Source organism: Rattus norvegicus, chromosome 1 (assembly GCF_036323735.1).
Source record: "Rattus norvegicus strain BN/NHsdMcwi chromosome 1, GRCr8, whole genome shotgun sequence".
Taxonomy (NCBI): domain Eukaryota; kingdom Metazoa; phylum Chordata; class Mammalia; order Rodentia; family Muridae; genus Rattus; species Rattus norvegicus.
In genome coordinates, this window is record NC_086019.1 from 268,462,739 (window position 1) to 268,483,076 (window position 20,338).

General features: G+C 36.8%; 1 protein-coding gene across 2 annotated transcripts in view; it reads right to left on the bottom strand.

Annotated features, from left to right (window-relative positions):
• Pdzd8 (PDZ domain containing 8) overlaps nucleotides 1-20,338 on the bottom strand; it is a 57,620-nt gene that overhangs the window by 27,435 nt on the left and 9,847 nt on the right. For both annotated transcript variants that reach the window (NM_001107446.1, XM_039110347.2), the window contains exons 2-3: nucleotides 10,644-10,766; nucleotides 99-201 (exon numbers count right to left, since the gene is read on the bottom strand). In NM_001107446.1, coding sequence (NP_001100916.1) covers nucleotides 99-201; nucleotides 10,644-10,766 — 226 coding nt within the window. The remainder of the gene's footprint in view (nucleotides 1-98; nucleotides 202-10,643; nucleotides 10,767-20,338) is intronic.

Consider the following 20,338-nt stretch of genomic DNA (forward strand, 5'->3'; position numbering starts at 1 on the left):
TTTATTTATGACCAACAATAAACCTAGAAATAAAGAAATACTAATAAAGGCATACTTAAGGAATAAATCTTACATAAATGTAAAACTATGCATTTTACCGTCTTAATAGAACTCCTTTGTTTTTCTTCCCAAACACCACTGCTTAGCTCAAGTGTGCAATGAACATTTGCTTCTCTCTCATAGGATCCAAAAATGAGTAACCTGTAGAAAAAAAGAGAACAGGAAGGGTACTATACAAATTATATGCAATAAATACTTCCCTCTGATAATTATAAGAAGTAAACACATTATATTTTAATAGCAACAACAACAAAAACCATTTGTTACACCCTCTAGTGGAAAAGCCAAGTAAGGCTCAAGTTAGAGGTTTCTTAGGCAGCCGGTTTTCTTAGCTGAGTTAAATAAACTAAAACATATATTTGTGAGGTAAAACAATTATCTCTATCCAGTAGTAATCAAGAAGGAGATTTTAGGGATTGGGTGGATTGGTGGGGGAGCACCTTTATAGAAAGGGGAGGGTGGATGGGATAAGGGATTTCCAGAGGGGGAACCGGGAAAGGGGATAACATTTGAAATGTAAATAAAGAAAACATCCAATTAAAAAAAGGAGACTTTCAAAATACTGCTGAATTCAAAACCAAACCAAGCTGCAGAGTGATCCATACAGGTATACCATTTCTGTAAAATGTAATATGCAGGATACTGCCATTGAATATGACCACACATAATGACTTCAGCACCTAATGTGGGCCTAATTAAATTTTTATTTTCCTATTGTGTTTTCATCTCTGGAAACTGCAGAAAAAAAATCATTACTTACTTTTCTGGGAGACTGAAAGTTAGAAAACAATATACATAAAGTACTTATGAGTACAGTGGTAAATAAAACAACAAATGTTCAATATTTGCTATTTCTTTCCTTTAAAAATGTGTATGAATGGTTTGCCTGTATGTCTGTCTGTATAACATGTGCATGTCTGGTGCCAAGAGGGTATCAGATCCTTTGGAAATGTAGCTATGGGTGTTGGGAATCAAACCTCTGGAAGAACAGCCAGTACTCTTAACCATTGAGCCATCTCTCCAGACTGTCTTTCCTTATGTTGAAAACAACCATAACAGAATAAAAGAAACACTTAATCCATGCTTAATATTCAATTCCATAAAAAAAAATAAAACCACCAGGTCTAATTCTGAAATGACATAAAAATTCTTATTATTGAAGAAAAGAAAGGGAATTAACTATGTGTCCAACTTCTACATTACCCACCCTCATAATGAGACTGAAACCTGTTGATTTGTCTCTAGAATAAGCTAAGGAATAGTTTTGGCTTTTACCAGCCTATTAGGTGTCACTCTATTACTTTATCACTATTTAAAGAGCACAAGTAGCAATGAAATAATTAAAGAAAAATAGAAAAATGCACCATAGAAATTTGAGAACATTATGTCCTAAGTTTGGAGACTCTGATCCCCAGATCATATTCACATCTTACAAACTGGGATCATAAACTGAGATTCTTGAATAACTTATGAGGGTAGAGAAAGTCCCTAAATTTAAATATTAAAGAATCTTTACAAAGACTTTAAACTAGTGCCTAATAACCTATCACCAGAAAGAAGACAGGTTAAACACATTAAGAAAATCTATAGCTTTAAAATACTGTTTTTAGAATAGTAAGAATTCTCATTCACTAAAGCACTACTGCCCTCATCTGTTCAGGGACTGAACTGCCTCAGGCTTCCCCAGCAAGGGAAGAATTCTGTACTAGCTGCAGACCCAGACTCCAGGCAGGCATCAGATCCGGAGTCAAAAATCAGAAAGCAGAGCTCTTAGGAATTCTTCCTGAAATCATTCTACATTTTTAATAGTGACTTCAAAATGTTTTTAAAATAACACAATGTATAACAAAAAATTAACCCAAAACAGTCACATTATTAAATGTGAGATATGAAAAAAAACTTACAAAACAAAGAAAAAACTAAATCTTGCCCTAGACTAAATTGTACTTTATTATTATACAAAGGGTTAAATACCAAAAGAAAAATTAGACTTATAAAATTAGAGCCACAAAAACTTGGCTCTAATTTTATCTCTGCTAATAATGCTAATAATTAGATAAAACAAGTAAAATCCCCCAAAGAATGAATTATTTTTATTTCAAAGTGTACCATCACATAAATGAGACATTTCTCAGAATGAAAGAAAATATTTTCAAATGTATTTGATAAAAGCCAATTATTTAGGAGGAAGAAAAAGATACAATATAACAATAAAACATAAAATAACACAATTTTAAAATAGACAAAAAGGAACAGACTGGAGAGATGGATCAGAAATTAAGGCCATTTACTGCTCTTGCAGAAGACCTGGGTTTGGTTCCCAACATTCACACAGAGGCTTAAAACTATCTGTAACTCCAACTGCAAAGGATCAAGTCCCCTCTGACTTCCAGGGCACCACATGCCCATGGCTGCACTTGTTATTAACCACAAGACTAACACAAACCCAAGCCACTTCAAGCCCACTCACTAGATTGCATAACCTTTAAAAAAGAACCTTTTAAGGGCTACAGAGAAATTGAGATTTGCAGTCATTACTATTAAAATGTAAAATGGTAGTCACTTTGGAGAATATTTGTCAATTGGTTAAAAAGTTAAAATATAAAGTATGTCTTAGCAATTCTGCTCCAGACAGGTGTTATTTGACAACAAAATGAAGTACTTACAAAAACACTCTGCAATATGGGCGAACTATGAAAAGTCACAAAAAGCCAGTCACAGATGAACATATAACCCCACTCGCATTTTTAGAATAAGTAAATTTGTAGACAAAAAGTAGAATCATTATAGGAGGCATTGTTTTAAATTGGTTCCTTTTCTGGACCCCAACAGAATAGACTATTAAACAAAAATGGAGTCATTCTTGTTAAATGCCTCATCATCCAGGCTAGAGAGACAGACCATGGTAAGCTGCTTGCTAAAGCATGAGAACTTGAGTTGCATTCCCATCACTCACATAGAAAGTCAGGGTTGAAGGCCTGTGCCTATATCACTCATGCTCGGGTGGGAGAAGGGGAGAGAGGTGGAACCTTGGGGTTCACTGGTTAAATAAGTTGGAGTAACAGAGGAAGATGCCCAACATCTACCCAACCTCTCCCCCTTAACACAATGCCACTTAATCAATGTGAAACCTCAAGGAAGGAAATAAATGCCCAAAATAGACCAATCTGTCCTGAAAACAGATTTCAACCTATCTTTGTCAGCATAAGCAAACCCGTTCTGCTTTAATCTTCATAGAAGAGTAACCTGGAGCTGGAGAAATGTTCAGGGGTTAACAGTACTTGCTGCTCTTCCAGAGGACCCAAGTTCATTTTCCAGTACCCGTATCAAGTAACTCCAGCTCCAGCAGATCTAATGCTCTCTTTGGGTCTCCATAAAGAAGTACCAATTCTTTTGTCTCTCCTTCTTTCCTCTCCTCTCCCTCCTTCTCTCTCTCTCCCTCCCTCTTACACACACACACACACACACACACACACACACACACACAGAGGAAACCTTAAAAAGTAACCTGATGTTAACTCATCAGCTTTTTTCAGTATTGATGTTTGTTTCAATTTTACAAAACCCACTGTTTGGCTCTGTTAATGTCTGGTGAGCATGCTCATGGATTTTATGGAATGGGAGTTAATGAATTGCAAATTAAAGCTAGCTGAATCTTCAACTATAACTACACTTGGCATACTTCTGTTTTCTGACAAGTTGTTACTTGGGTTAGGAAAGAGTATAGTAGAGGAGAATGAAGATGGACTGCTTAAGTGCATGAGGTTATGGGAGAATGAACATGCAACTGCCAGGGGTGGTGGCAAGGGGGAACCTCTAGAAAGTCCCAAAGATCTGGAATGGGGAGGGTCCCAGGGCTCAGTGTGAGTGACCTTAGCCAAAATGCCCAACAGTGGGGAAAGGGAACTTGAAGAGACCGCCTCCAGAAGTCAGACAGAACCCCCAGTGGAGGGATGGGGGCACCAACCCACCTACAAAACTTTCCACCCCAAATTGCTCCTGTCTAAAAGAAATGGAAGGACAAAAATGGAGCAGAGATTGAACAAATGACCGACAGGATTACTGATGCCATGCTATGCTTGCACACAGCCTAGCATGACTATCCTCAAGAGTACCAGCAGCTGACTGAGATAGATCCAGATACTAACAGCCACCCACTGGACTTAAGTCAGGGACCCCCTATGGAAGAGTTGGGGGAAGGAGTAAAAGAACTGAAGGGGATGGCAGTATCATAGGAAGACCAACAATATCAACTAACCTGGACCCCTGGGAGCTCCCAGAGACGAAGCCACCAACCAAAGAGATGGTCCATGGACCCTGGCACACATGTAGCAGGGGACTGATTTGTCTGGCCTCAGTGGGAGAGAATGGGCCCAATCCCACAGACTTGATGGATCAGGGAGGAGGGAATGCCCGGGGGCGGGGGAGGGGTGTGCTTTTAGAGACAAAGGGAAGAGGAGAGAGGGGAAAGAACTCTTCGAGGGGAGCACTGGGAGGAGGGGCAACATTTGAGATGAAAATAAAATAATTTTAAATGTATACTAACTGAAGCTATAATGATGGATGTAAATATGCTAAGGGTCTGAACTGTATACTCTGAATGATAAATTACATGTGATCTGGATTATATCTCAATAAAGCTGTTTTTAAGAAAATAAATTATAACAATAACTTTTCTGAGACAGGATCATAAGATGTGTCAAATATTGAAAAGATATGCTCCATTAGTATTGAGACAGGATAAAGTTCAATAAAATATAAAGTAATCATTATCTGATATAGATAAAAGACTAATTTAAAAGTACAGAGCTAAATAAATGTCAAATAAAAATCATTGAAATATTAAAAGATATTATCATAAGCATTTAACGTCATTCATAAAAATAAAAAAATTTAACCATAAAAGGTGCTATTTTTCTATTTAATACTCTTGGAAGAGTCACAAACACAAAATAGAATTTTAACACTTAAACCAACACTACTTGTAAACGGACTTTGAAATTCTATGAGGAACTAAATAAACATTTTACCATAACTATATACATAATACTATCTGTGGTGGTTTGATAACGTTTGGCCCATGGAAGTGGTACTACTAGGAAGTGTAGCCTTGTTAGTAGAAGTGTGTAACTGTGGAGGCAGGGCCTTGAGATCTCATATTTATGCTCAAGTGTGATCCAGACCCTCCTCCTAGCTGCCTGCTGAAGACAAGTCTATTCCGGGCTACCTTTGGATTAAGATGTAGAACTCTTGGGTCCTCCAGCACATGTCTGCCTACATGATGCCATGCTTCTCACCATGATCAGGTATTCTATCAGCGCAACAGGAAACCTAATTCAGAAACTGGTACCAGGAAGTGGAGCTGTTGCTGTGGTGATAAATTGGACTACGTGGTCCACAGGCATTTGTAACTGGTTTAAAGAAGGAATCTGGAGGGGTTAGAAATACCTTAAGAATTCAATAAGCAGAGTTAAATGGGCCATTCTGATAGGAATCTGGAAGACCAGAATACTGAGGAAAATGTAGACATAGAGGCCCAGATCATAAGATTTCATTCAGAAGGGAACGAGGACATAATCAGCAACCAGGTTAGAGGCCTTAGGTCTTAGGGTCTGGTAAAGAGTGAGGTTGCATTCTGAGAACCTGAGCCAGGCTGAATTAAAAAGCAATGAACTATTTTGTTTGGCAGAAGAGATGTCAAGACAGAAGAGCATTCAGTTTGTGTCATGGTTATTACTTTCTGCTCTCATCCAAGTTTATATTGATTAAAAAAAAAGGAAAAAGTGAAGCAGAACAGTATTTTTTTTTAAAAAAAATGTAATTTAGTAAAGAATACAGTGAGTAAATTTAAAGTTATAGACAAGGCAGGTTCAAAACCAGCCTTACTAGCACCATTAAAGAGAAACATTGCTCTGAACTGGGACAAGAGGAAAGGTGTCCACCCATCAAAGGCTGTCAATATTAGTTATTGTGAAAAGAATTTAAGGGGATATACTGCTAAAGGGGTTCTCTGCTTAAGGAGCTGTTTCCCCAGATCAGACACAAAGGCAATTGGAACTGTGGTCCAAGGGGACCAAGCTTCACCCCAGCTGGATGTAAAACCTGGCAGTGTGTGACGCACATGAAAGCTGTAAGATTAAGGGGAGTAGGGAGGTATAGAACTTGTACCAAGGGTCCAGAGACTTGCAGAGGCCAGGCAACATGTGGCAGTTAGAGTATCTGCCAAGAGGATATTGCCTGAAGGTATGAAGGGGAAGCCTAGATTATAACTCCAGAATATTGGAAATGCCAGAGCCATAGTCATTTGCTAAGAAAAGCTGCAGGCAAGGAGTAGCACTGACCAAAGAGGGAAATTATATGTGTACAGGTAGCAGAACTCAAACGGAGCTGTCCAAGCCCTTTGGAGCCCAGAGAGAATAAGGAATGATCCAACCAAAGCAAGAAATACCTAGCATATGTCTAGAGCCTGCAATTTGATGAATTAGTGTGGCCTTTTCATATTTTCTCCCTTTTGTGCGTGCTGCACATGTGTAAGCATGCAGGTGCTTATACTCAGGAACACACACACGACATGGATGTATCCTCTACTGTTCTCTGTCTCTGTCTCTCCCTCAACAGAATCTCTTCAGCTTCAGCTAAGTTGAGGAGCCAGCAAACTCTTGGGATCTGCTTGTCTCCACCCTACATGTGATGCCGGGTTTTAAGTTCATGAAGCTATGCCCAGCTTTTATGTGGTTGCTGAGGATTAAAATTCAGATCTTTTTGCTTGATTAGTAATTTCCCAGAAGAGAATTTGACTTTGGACATGTTAACAGTGTTCCAAGTGTTAAAAAGACTAGTGGGACTTTTGAAGTTGGACTGAATACACTTGCACAGATGACCAGAAACCTATGTAGATCAGAAGTGGAAGATTACAGCTTAAAAGTGTTGTGCTTGAATGGCAAGCTGACTGATAGATTTGTGATTACTAATCTCTATTGTTAAATTTGACAAGATTTAGAATCATCGTGGAGACAAACCTCTGGTCACCCCTATGTGGGAGTTCCTAAGTTAGGTTAACTGACAAGGGGAGACCTACCCTAAATATGGGCATCACCGAATAGATCAAAGGTCCTGGACAAGAAGAAAGGGAGCTGAGAAGTTTTGTTCCTTTCTCTGCATGTCCCTCCTGTCGATGCAACACGATTAGTAACTTCACACGCCCACCACCAAGCCATACTCCCTCACTGTAATGTACTGTACCTTCAACTGTGAACCAAAATACTCTCTTCCTTCCCTAAGTTGCTTCTGTCAGGCACCTACCACAGCAACAAGAAAGGTAAGTGGTACAGATAGTAAGGAACTGTAACTGTTGGGGAAGAGTAGAAGTCATGAGGCTACAATTACAAGAAATAAATGGGAGAAAGGGAGGTGACTTGGGGTTGAGCGTGTCAATGCCTGTGGATTTCTGTGTATTATACTTAATACTGAAAACAAAACAAAACAAGAACTTTTAAAGATGTATTTTTACATCTCTATTAAACAAAACAACACCCTAAAAGCTGCAGAGAAAATACAGGGTTAGGACAGAATCAAGGTGACGCAGTGAAGATGTGACCTGAATCAGCATCGTCCACCTACAGTGAGCACAGACTACCCTGAGGTTCTGCTTTGGAGCACAGAACCCAAGTAACAAAACCTTACGACCTCCACTTTATTGGTCATGTTCTTAACTTGTTTTTCAAAGTGTAACTGGTTGATAAAATCAACCCCTCACTATATCCATTACAATACCCAAGTCTTTCACAGAACAGTATGATAAATCTCCCTTAGAATTTAGGGCCAAAATTATTTTCTATTCAACATGTATAATTTATCAAAAAATAATGAAATCTTGGAAAAATGATGACTACCTGGACTTTGTAACTTTATAATATATGCATACTTTAAAGCATGCTATAAGATAAACACATTGTCAGTTAAAAAATTAGTTAAATTTAAAAAATAAGTGTAAACTAAGAAATTCATTAAGTTTTGTTTGGTGTGGAAAAATTGATCTCTACAGTGTTTTTTGAGTTATTTCTCTTCTTACTATAACAACACTTGAGTTTTACAACCATCTGTGACTCTAGTTTCATAGGGATTGGATGCTCTCTTCTGACTTCTACAGGCGCCAGGCACATACATAGTGCACATACATACAGCAAGCAAAACACTCATACACATGAAAAATAAATATATCTTAAAAAGTCATTTATTTCGGGCTGGAGAGATGGCTCAGTGGTTAGGAGCACTGACTGCTCTTCCCTAGGTCCTGAGTTCAAATCCCAGCAACCACATGGTGGCTCACAACCATCTGCAATGATATCCGATGACCTCATCTGGTGTGTCTGAAGAAGGCGACAGTGTACTCACATACATAAAATAAATAAATCTTAAAAAAAAAAAAGTCATTTATTTCATTGGGAAAAGACACTATCAAAATCTTTTTAACATTAGTTTGATTAAAAAAATCTCCATGCATGCTTTTAAATCTGAAATTACTTCAGAACAGCAAAAAATGTTTAAGAACTATTCACACACAACTTTTTCATTATTTCAAAATGAACAGTTTAAAAAAAATACACAGGCAGTGGTGAGCTGCCTGGTAAGAGTGCTGGAAACAAATCTCAGAGGGGCACTAGGAAAGAAGAAAGTCCTTAGCTTCAGAGCCGTCTCTTCAGTCTTAACTTTTGGTTTTTTTTTTTTTTTTCAACTTGATGCAAGGTCAGATTTCTAAAAGTATAGTAATAGTTATAAAAATATGCTAAAGTCATAACAGTAAATTATTTACATGACATTAATATAGACATGTTTTTAAAATATTCAAAAAAAGTGTGAGTGTGAGAGTGAGTGTGTGTGTGTGTGAGTGTGTGAGTGAGTGTGTGTGCGCACAGTATAACTCCAGCAAACTTCAGTTCATCACAGCCAGCCAGTTCAGAACTTTACTTATGTGCATGTGGTCTACAGAAACTTTTAGTTGTCTTTCATTCTTTTAAAACTGTTGAAGAGTCTATTCCATTCATTACAAACTTTTTTACATTACTAAATAATTATGGTAAAAACTATCTTGAAAGATGTTAGGCCTTTATATTATTTCCAAAATGTAAAATTATACATTTCTAGGCCTTCTAAAGGGCATTTTTATTGTTCTTCTCTTTTTACCCTTCTGGTGTCACTCTCTGTCTAAATTCCTAGCCCCGTACCTACTGTATCTGTTTTATTTTACACAATGGCTCCTCTAATGATATAGCAGCATATTTGGCCTTTTTTTTTTTTCAATAAGTCTCTTGTCAAGACTTTCTGACAGAATGAAGCATAACCATCAGTTACCACAAGACTTTAAAAAATGAATTAGAAATATCAGTATACTCATAATTATTTGCAAAGACTCAAATGTATTAGGTACAAAATATAACCCCACTACTCAAGTATTTATCTATATCATGAGTTAGGAATGAAGATTAAAAGTTATAAGAAGTTAGTGGTATAATCAACTGTCACCAAGAAACGTAGTCTGAGGACAGTGTACTGCATTTGGAACACGAAGCAGATAATAAGGTGGTGGTATTAAGTACTAGGACAGGCTGGTTTCAAAAAGCATGAGGCAGGATGGTCAAGAAGGCAGATGGATGGAGCTTGTCCTTTAAGATGTCTAGGCAGAGAAGTGGCAGGCTATGGTCCAAATCCAGGCAATTGCCGCTTTATGTGGGCTATCAATGATTTTACATTTTTAAATGGTTAAAAAATAATTGAAATACCACTTCATTACACATAAAACTTAACTGAAAGTGACCAAGTTCAAGGTCAAAGCTAAGTCAGTTCATTTAAGCATTGCCTGTGACTGGCTCTGCAGTACACAGCAGAGTTGGGAAGAGGCAGACACCAGGGGAAATCACCAGGTCAGTCCATATTCACTACCTGGCTTTTTGGAGGGTATCTTGTCAAACACTCTCTTCTTAAAGGAAGGCCTGTGTAACTGACACACTATGAGTTAAGGCATGAACAGAAGGCAGTGAAAAAGAAGCTGGATAAAAAGACACTCATAGGTCAGAGGAAGCTCTGGATGCCATCCTGGGAGCAAAAGGAAGCCACTGAGCTTTATGCAGAAGAGTGACAACTAAATTGCATTTTAAAGGTTATTCTGACTGTTAATTTAGGCAAGAAATGAACACAGCTTGGACTACAGTGGTAAAATAGTGAGCTAGGAAAGACTACTTACAAACACAGTGTTCATAGTCTGTTTAGTCAGTGAGAATTTTTAATAATCATAACTCACAAAACTACTATGTTCGGAGTGCTCTCTAATAGGCAAAGTTAAGATAAAAATGTCAGCACAGCACTATTCATCTAAAAAATTGGGAATTATTGCAAAAATAAATGCTTCCAAGTGACTTTCTAAATATGATAAAAGACTGTTTTCATTAAATTTATGTATAAAGTATTTATAGGTAAAATAATGCAACATAAACTAACATTAAAGCAGAATAAACATAAACAGTCCTTAATATATTTCTATCATACCTTCTTGACCACATAAAGTAAAGAGGAAACAAAGAACGTACCTGCTACATTCTAGCAATGTAACTTTAAGCCGGCCCTCAGTAAGTGCCCATTGTTGAATATGGATAAGATCTTCATCTTCTTCAAATCCTTGCAAGGCTTGGTATGGAAAAAACGGCTTAAACCTGATAAAAGTAAAGATAAGTCTAAATTTCTGAATAATGATCATAGTTTAGAGCTACCTGAATACCTACCTGTTTAACAAAAGACTCAAAATATTTAACTATGTGTTTCCTCTACAAAACCAAACCATAGTACACTGGAAGGTAATGGTGTCTTCTCTGGACACCTTTATTGACAAGCCCAGAACACTTAGATACAGAAAGGGGGAACCCAGAGGCATCCAGGAGCCCCTCAAGTTTGGATGAAGACAGATTTATTTATTTATTTATTTTTTTTGGACCAGATGAGAAGCACCTGTACCTGATCAAAATTTAGACTCCACTGCCAGTGGGCACAAAATGATTAGGACATAATAATAACATAAACAGTAGCAAACTACTACTGAAGATATTTGTTAGCAATGGGAATTGCTTTACATGAGTTTTCTTAATGTTCACACTCCAGACTGGTGCTGCTGTGTACTTCCCCTTCTCCAGATAGCGAAGTTTACAAAGGTTACTAAACGTTTGTTGATTCAACTTTACACAGCAATGGTCCAAGCAGAATTCAAGCTATACTGACTTCACCACTGCCCAAACTATTTAACAGCTCAACTATCTATGACTTATTGGCACACCGTGGTTATTATTAAAATAGCCCTTTTCTTATGGATATGCCTATGCTGAGTTATAAACTGTAGGAGTATAAAAAGAGCAAAACTTTAACTCAATCACAACTGCTACCCCTCCACTAAAGCAAAAGACAGAGAATATGAGAGAACTCGGGCTTGAAGCTCTGTGATTCTCAATCTACATGAGCCATGACATTTGCCTGTGCAGAAAAATTTATGGTTTAAAAATTACAAAACAAATATTTGGGTGTAGTGACACAAATCTATGATCCCAGCCACTAATGAGGTTAAGGCCTCTTGATAATTTGAACCCAGGGGTTTAAAACCAGCCTAGGTAACATATCATTGATTCTAAGGATGATTTTGAGACTGAGATTCTAGATTTCACAAAGGCCATCCATCACAGTTCATCTTTCTAATCATACACTCTCTTAATATAACAAGCCTTTCTGTCTAGGAGGTCACTGCATGCTCCTGAGGGTAGTGTGCATAGGACTTCAGACCTCCGGTTCTAACTGAAGCTTAACTTTCTGGGCTCCTTAAGAGAGCAGTTCTCATCATTCTTTTTTCTACTTGGCTTTAGCTCTCAGATCACAGCAAACTAAGCACACTGGTTTCTTTCCTCTTTATCTAGTAGTCATTTAAAACACTGGCCACGAAAGTCTCTGTAGGCCTCATCTCACAACACCCGTGCCTCTCATAAACCAGCCAAGGCGCCACACATCCAGTACTTCAGCACTGTTGAGCAGACTTACAAAAATCAAACACTAAAAATTAAACATGTGGAAGATAACAGAAGTATACTACAGTTTATTCTGAAGGATGTTGATACAGGAGGGAAAGTCCTGTTTTACAGAAAATGTGAATAACGGAAAATCTACTAGAAAAGGAAAAGTGGGAACAGACAATGCTCGATGTTTTCTCCTGACTTTAAACTCGTATAGAAAGCAGAAATTCCCCCAGAATTGCCATAATATACTGATTTGCTTCTGAAGCCATTTAACTCAGACATGTTCTAAATTTTTGGAGATTAAAGAAAGATCAGAAACTATATTTATGATATTAAAACAACATTTATTATATCTGAAAGCTTTAAAAATATAAGTCTTATAAGTTTCTGAAGAACATATAAGAATCTATTAACTAAAAAATTATAAATATTATCTCTAGAAACTTCAGCATTAGTACTGTAAGTTACTTAGCTAAATAACATTTAGCTAACAATCAATTCTTGTTAAAACATGTCACAATTCTCAGAGGAGCACCAGTTAAACAGTATATGATATATAATCTAACCTGAATTTATTAATGCCTACAGTGTTTTGCAAACAATGTTTATGCACAAAATACATCAAAACTAAAAAAAAAAAGTATGTATTCTATTTAAGTTGAATATACTCAACAGGATTAAGCTGTTATCCACAAACCAGTCAAAAGAATCCACATATTCATACCCCAAAACCGTTTGGGTAAATCAAAACCAAGCATGTATGAAAATGTCATTTAAAAAATCCTGTCTCAAAAATAAACAAAGCAGTTACAAGCACTGGGGTAGGAAAAAACAGTAAAAACAGTATCCAACAATTACTATAATGTATTAACCTAAAATTTGTTTCTACCCAAAAAAATTATAAAAGCTCAAATATGAAAACATGATCCACATAGCATGAAAATGAAAATATAATAATAATAAAATCAAACTGCTTGAGAGTGAACAGACTATAGATGTAATCAACATAAAGCAGTGATTATAATATATTGGAAAAAGTCAAAAGGATGGTAAGAAAGGGCATTAGTTAAGTCTTCTTTCTTATAAGGTTAAACAGTAGATAACATTATAGTTATTACATTGCTCAGCAACATGGACGCAACAGCATAATTAAGCATACAGTTAACGCTTACCTTGTATTATAACTTACTTTCTATGGTAACTCTATGAGATGGATAAATATATAATTAGCACTCATTGTATAGATGAGGAAATTGAGACACAAATCGGTTAAGTAACCTGCTCAAGGGAAATACACACAGCTATAAAGTGGTGGAGCCAAAATCTAGGTCTGGCTTTAGAATCTATTGCCTTAACCACCTAAAAGCTGTTAAAGAGAAACTGTTACAAATGGTCACTTCTACACCATGAGACTTAGGGCAGCCAAGTAATTTTTATAAAACCTTTCTGTTTATGCTGTGGCTCAATAATAAAAGTCATGGGTTAAATTCTCAGCACCTAATTAAATCCTTCTGCTCTATTTTTAACTTTCATGCATTAACTAAAATAAAGAGAGATAGGACCAAATGTTATAGGATATAAAACTGCTAGAATAGACTTAATTAGAAAATCTCTATTAATTCTAAAAAGACACGTAGCAGTCTGTGACTCAACAATCCTGCCCAAGCAGGATCTAATAGAAATGTGCATCAAGAAAAGATGGGTGTAACACTAAGCAGTTGTCCATTATTATCCCACTGAGGCATGTTTGTAGAGTGGAATAGTCTACAGAAAATAAAATTACAGCCATATGCATAAACATTTAATCAAAAAAGCTAGACCAAGAAAATAGTAAGCACTTATAATATGATTCAAATTATAAAGCTAAAAGATAGGACAAGTGGTGTTAAAAATCAAAAATCAGGAGAATAGTTACTTTTAGGCCAAGCAGGACGACACATATATATGACATGTTTCTCTCTGTGTGTGCACTTACTTGTGTGTTCTTCTGTGCAGGTACATATACGTGTGGACATTGTGGATGACAGAGCATCCCTGGGTGTCATCCTCAGTGAGGTTATCCACTTCCTCTGAGGGAGTGTCTCCCACCGCCTTAGCATTACCAAGTATGTTTCACTGGCTGGACAGCCCCAATGATCCTCCCATCCCACCTCCTATCCCAGCACTGAGATTACAAGCACACCATCATCCCCAGCACTGTTATGTGCTAAGTTTAGGGGAACTGAATTCAGGCCCTCACTCTGGTTTTATAACTGCTCATCTTGTCAATATTCTGAGTTAAACTGTCACAATCACAAATTTTTCATGTAGCGAGTTAAATCTTCAATTAATGTTTAAGGACAAGAAAGAAGTTGTATTCTTAAATGTGTTACTTTAGTAAATTAAGTATATATTAAAATGTATAATTAAAATTTTATACCTACAGAAGAAGCTAAACCTCCTTCTCTTATTGGATTGTAGCATTAAAATGTGTTTTTACTCTAAGATGTCTTTTCAAGAATGTTCTGTAACACACCCTGAATGCCAGCTGGTGACATCTCCATCACATGGCAGCAGTACAACTGTTTGCAAACACGGTGGTCCTTAGAGAAGGGTTTACTACAAACCCAGTATAAAAATATGCTGAGGTCTAGAGCTACTTGACTTCAATCAGCTTGTGTGTTCTTTCCTGGATGATAAATTTACTAGAGTTTCCAGCCTAGTAAAAGGCAAACTAACAATTAGTTTTTAAAAGGACACAGACCTTTAATGCAGAGCAAGAATTCTACCTCTAGAAATACACAGGCAAGGTGGATGGAGGACTTGCCAAGGAGGCAAAGTATTATGAAAAAAACAATATTTAAAGCAATATAAATAAATAGCACTCTCAACTCCATTATGTAACAAAGCGTATTATTTCAGTCAGGTTTTTCATCTATTTCTTATTTAAAAGTCAGAGAGGTTGTATTCTCTGTCTATGAGATGAGGTTTTTTTTGTTTTGTTTTTTTTATTTTTTATATTTATTTATTTATTTATTTATTTATTTATTTGGTTCTTTTTTTCGGAGCTGGGAACCGAACCCAGGGTCTTGCGCTTCCTAGGTAAGCGCTCTACCACTGAGCTAAATCCCCAGCCCCGTTTTTTTTTTTGTTTTTTTTTTAAATGCTAGCACTTTCTAAACTGCAAGGTATCATAGACGTTAACTGCTAAACATAGAATTCTTCAAGTGTTTATGTCACCTCTGAAGTACCTGTCCTCACCCTTTAAAAGTCTATCCATATTTATAAAGGACACATGCTCTGCCTTCTACACCCATATACTGAGATCTCTCTCTCTCTGCCTTCTACACCCATATACTGAGATCTCAGTGCATAACTGTAAGAAACATAACATTTTAAGAGCAACATCTTTTTATTAAATGATAACGAAAAATACCGTGAACACTATCAGTCAACAAACAGGAGAGATGTTTAAACCTTAAACATTATCTGTGGTAACCTCCTTGTTTCCTCAGGGAAGCAAAGGCAATGAGAAACAAAGTGGCTGCCTACACAACTAGCTCATTAGAACTATAATCACAACAACTAGGCCTGTCCCACTTCTTATCCAGCTAGCATTTATGTGGGAGGAATTGTTCTAGGAGTTTTGTCTATGTTATTAACTTATTTAACTCTTAAACACACATGTGACAGCATTTCTCCCTTTTATTTTTAACAGGTTAAAAACAGCATGTATTATATGTAACACAATTCAAAGAGTATCATGAAAATAACAAAACACTTCCAAATATTTATTCTATACAACACTGTATGTGAAAGATAAATGTACAAATATCTTGTAATATAAAGGAGAAAATTAGAAACTAAAGAGAACAGAGACACAGCCAATTAGAACAGAGGCACACTCACACCCAAGGCCAGTGCTCCTTTCAAAATAAAGTGTATTTGAACCTGATGACCTTGCCCACCTTAGGTGGTATTGGCAAAAGCTGTTAGACTAGTGTGATAACAAAATAATATGTACTCTACCATTAATGTACTCTTACAGTAGGTATCTGGGAAGTAGAGGGAAAGAATCAAGAAGGAACAAAAGAGAAGGAGAAAACTTAGACATAACTCGTGTTAATGACTTCATGTCCGTTTCATTGAATGGAGAATAATTCTCTACTCATAGCTGCCCCTACCCCCCCCCCGCTGATGCATTCCATATCCATTTTAATGCCCACAATTTCTATCTTTGTAGAACTCTGAATTCCTTCTCCAACATTTTCTATGATTTCCCCATAACTTTCTGATTTTTGTTTTTTGAATAAGGCAATTTAAAGTAGTATTGTTTACTTGGTCTCAGACTTTGGCTCTAGTACTTACTAGATTTGAGACCTTTTAGGCAAGTTACTTCAGCTTTTAAGAGGCCCAGTTTCTTCATTTGAAAGGACAGCAATAGTGTCCATCTTGCACACGTGTTTTACGAATTAAATGAGTAGTTTCTCATAAAGGGATATACTCTAGAAATAGGCCATATCAAACTTTGTGTACATATTAAGGCTGGCCTTCTACAGATATCTCAGAGAGCAAACATCTCCTCATCCTCCACAATAAAGCATTTCAGAACCTCCATTGATTCAAATGTTACATTCATGGCTAGTTCTCTCTTCCCTCAGCTTTAGATTTCAGGTGGCCCTGAGTTCAGTGTCTGGAACTGTTTTAAAACTATATACCTTGCATGGTTCTATTAACAATTACAAGAGAACAAAACAATAGCCAGTATCCCTCCCCATTTTAGTACTCCTAGCCATTAAATGTTATAGTTTTTATAAATCACACTATATTTTCACATGTATCCTGACAACTCATAACAATGTATGGAACTTACTTAATAAACCTCATTTTCTACAGGTGGAGACTAAAGATGAGACACTCAAATATCTTGTTTGCTGTTACACAATAAATGGCAAAATTAAATATGCATCAGATCCACTCTCATTCCTGTATGTCTTGCAATATCAATATGGACTAGCAGTTCTAAATAGCAACTGCAAATGTCTATATCCAATATTCATCAAAGGTGACTCAGAAAGGAACAAACAAGAAAAATAGTTCCTTTACATATAGTGAAAATAAACATCAGGTTAAACTAGTGGTTTGCAAACACTCTCTTCTTAGGATCCTCACATATGTTTTTCAATTACTGAGGACTCCAAAGAGCTGTTGTTTCTAGGGATGGTGTCCATTAATTCCCCATGAGAAATTAAGCTTGCATTCTATTAACTGACAGTAATGACATCATAATATATCGTGTGACTTCTTGAACCCCCACTGTAAAGGACTAAATGGGAAAGGCAAATTACATTTTTATACTTTACATTATTATGAGTATAATTTTGACTTGATAGGGCCCCCTTATAAGGATCTAAGAGAGTCAGCCAAAAGGGTGCCTCAACTTCATTTTAAAAAGAATTAAAGATTATAACTCTGTGTGTTAGAGTCTGTGTACAGGTATACACGACTGTGGCAACCAGAGGTCAATGTTAGGTGTCTTCTATCAAACCCCACCTTACTTTTTCAGTCGTTTCATTTTATTTTATGTGTATGGATATTTTGTCTTCATGTAGGTCTATCAGGCATTTGCCTAATGCCTGTTGAGACCAGCGAGGGCCTGGATCAGATGCACTGGAACTAGAATTACAGACAGTTGTGAGCCACTATGGGTGCTGAGAATCAAACCATGGTCCTCTGAAAAACAATGTTCTTAACTGCTGAGTCATCAATGAGTTGCAGATCTACTGAGTGAGAGACACTGTCTGAAAAGATAAGGTGGAGGGACTCACCAGATCTGGAACTCATTGACTCAGTAAGGGTAAGCTAACTAATGAAGATCCCCTTTTCCCAGTCCTGTCCACACACCCCATGGTCAGAACTGGAATTACAAGTACTTGAATACTTCAGCTTTTACATGGATGTCAGGGATCCCAACTCAAGTCCTCATGCTTGCACTAGACAGGTACTTAACCTCATTACATTGTTTCTCACTACTAGATTTAAAAACAAAACAAAACAAAAAATACTTCAAAGAGGGGACTATTTTGATTTAGTCCTTCTACCACAAATTACTTCTGGACTGTACAGTACCCCTGAAAAGGTACTAAATTTTATTGAATAAACCGAACTCTTGTGGAATGGGGGAGAGAAAACAACCTAAAGTAATGTTATCACCTCCCAACTGTGGAAAGGCAGGGGCTATAACGTATGACTATATAAAGTTTGTCTGGGCACATCAAGACAGAAAATAAGCCATTACTCCACTGGAAGGCAGAGAGATTTGAATAGAGCAAGGAGGAAGAAATTATACGCAAAGGTTCTAACTGTCTAGCTTTTCAGTTGTTCTCTCTTAAGTAAAAGCAAAATGCTTTCTGAAGTATAACTGATTTTAACATTACCTATACTTCTGTCTGTTTATCTCTATGTCTGTTTAAAAGAATCACATTCAAGTAGTAAGTAATAAAACAATACTTATAAGATTAAGGACTATGCCCGTCTATCCTTTGAGAAATCTACATGAAGTCTATTCTAAGAGAAGTTCAGCCTACAGAACAGGGAAGCAATTGCTAAATCATATATTCACATAATTCTTTTCCTCTCTCAACCTTAAAATCTAGATTTTCTTTTAATTGGTGTCAGAAACTATAAGCAGCATGGTTTGTCCTAGAATAAACTAAACCAGAACACAAATTCCATATCTGTTAATGCTACTATTTCAGAGAGAAAGGCTGTTTCTTTTCAAGAAAAACCTTAAGAACACAGATATTTCCTAAGTTCCAACAATTATTACCACAGACTCTGGTTCAATAACTTCTCATAATCCCAAAGACTCTCAGATTCAAGTTCAAACCCTAATTCTTAAAATTATTAAAAAGTTCAAGTTTTGAGTGATTTACTTAATTGTTTTTTTCAGATTTTAAAGTATTTAGATATTTTAGTAATTTACTTTTAAAAAGGTATAATGTAGATATGCTGTGCTTAGTAAAGTTTATTACAAATTATGATCATCAATTTTTTCTCTTTATTCATCCCCAAATATCTGAACTTTATACTCCTTATCACCCCAACATTAGTAAACAAAAGGAAATACTTTACTGCACATATTTAGCTTAGTTCCTCCATATCAAAAGTTTGCTACTATGACCTGCTTAAAAATAAAAAAGTTGCCAGGTAGTGATGGAGCGCGCCTTTAGTCCCAGCGCTTGGGAAGCAGGAATAGGCAGATCTGAGTTTAAGCCTGATCTAGAGTTCTAGACAGTCAGGGCTACAGACAAACCCTGTCTCAAAAAAAGAATAAATAATCTTTCCAAATACTGAAGTGCTAAACCTTACAGAAGAGTTCTATCTGTCAACAACAGTAAGAACAAGAGACTTTCAGTGCCTTCTAAAAATCATTTTCATTCAATTGTGTAAGAATACCTTACTCTAGCAAATCACAGAGAACTGGAAGACCTGAAAGAGTTAACTTACTTTACCAAATGACTAAGGTAAGACTATATGTAGCCAGCAACTATAATCATCCTTCATACTGAGTGTTACTGTAACTAATCTGTATGACAAACTCCTACAGGGAACAGGAGAGGAAATGGTTTAGTGAGTAAAACACTTCCACGCAAGGGTGAGGACCCAAGTTTTGTTCTCCAGCCCTCATGTAAAGCTGGATACAGTAGCACTTGTCTATAATTCCATGTTCCTATGGTGAGATGGGAGGCACAGACAAAAGAATCCTTGAAGCTGGCAGGCCAGCTAGCTTGACAAATAAGAGACTACCTCAAAACAAAGTGGAAGGTGAATAATAGTATGGACATTGTCCTTTGACCTTCAACACACGCACGCACGCACACACACACACGCACGCACAAGTGGGGGGCAACTTTAAAAAACACATTTGTGAAACAGACAAAACATTAGCCTACAACACAAACACTAGACTTGTAATTTGCTATATACTTTTATCTACACGCCTAAGTTGTCTAAGAACAGAGCATAATGTTAATTTTCAAGATAGAGATTTCTGGTCCTTAATACTGCAGAGTTGGTGCCAGTGTCTCTGTCTCTGATGAAAAGATCAGCTCATTCATGCTCCCTATGGTTTGCTTGTTTTTGAACATGGACTCATGTGGCTTAGACTCACAATGTAGCTGAGGATGGCTTCCTCCTCCTCCATCTCCCAAGTCCTAGGATTACAAATGTGTAAGGCAGAGTTACTACTGCTA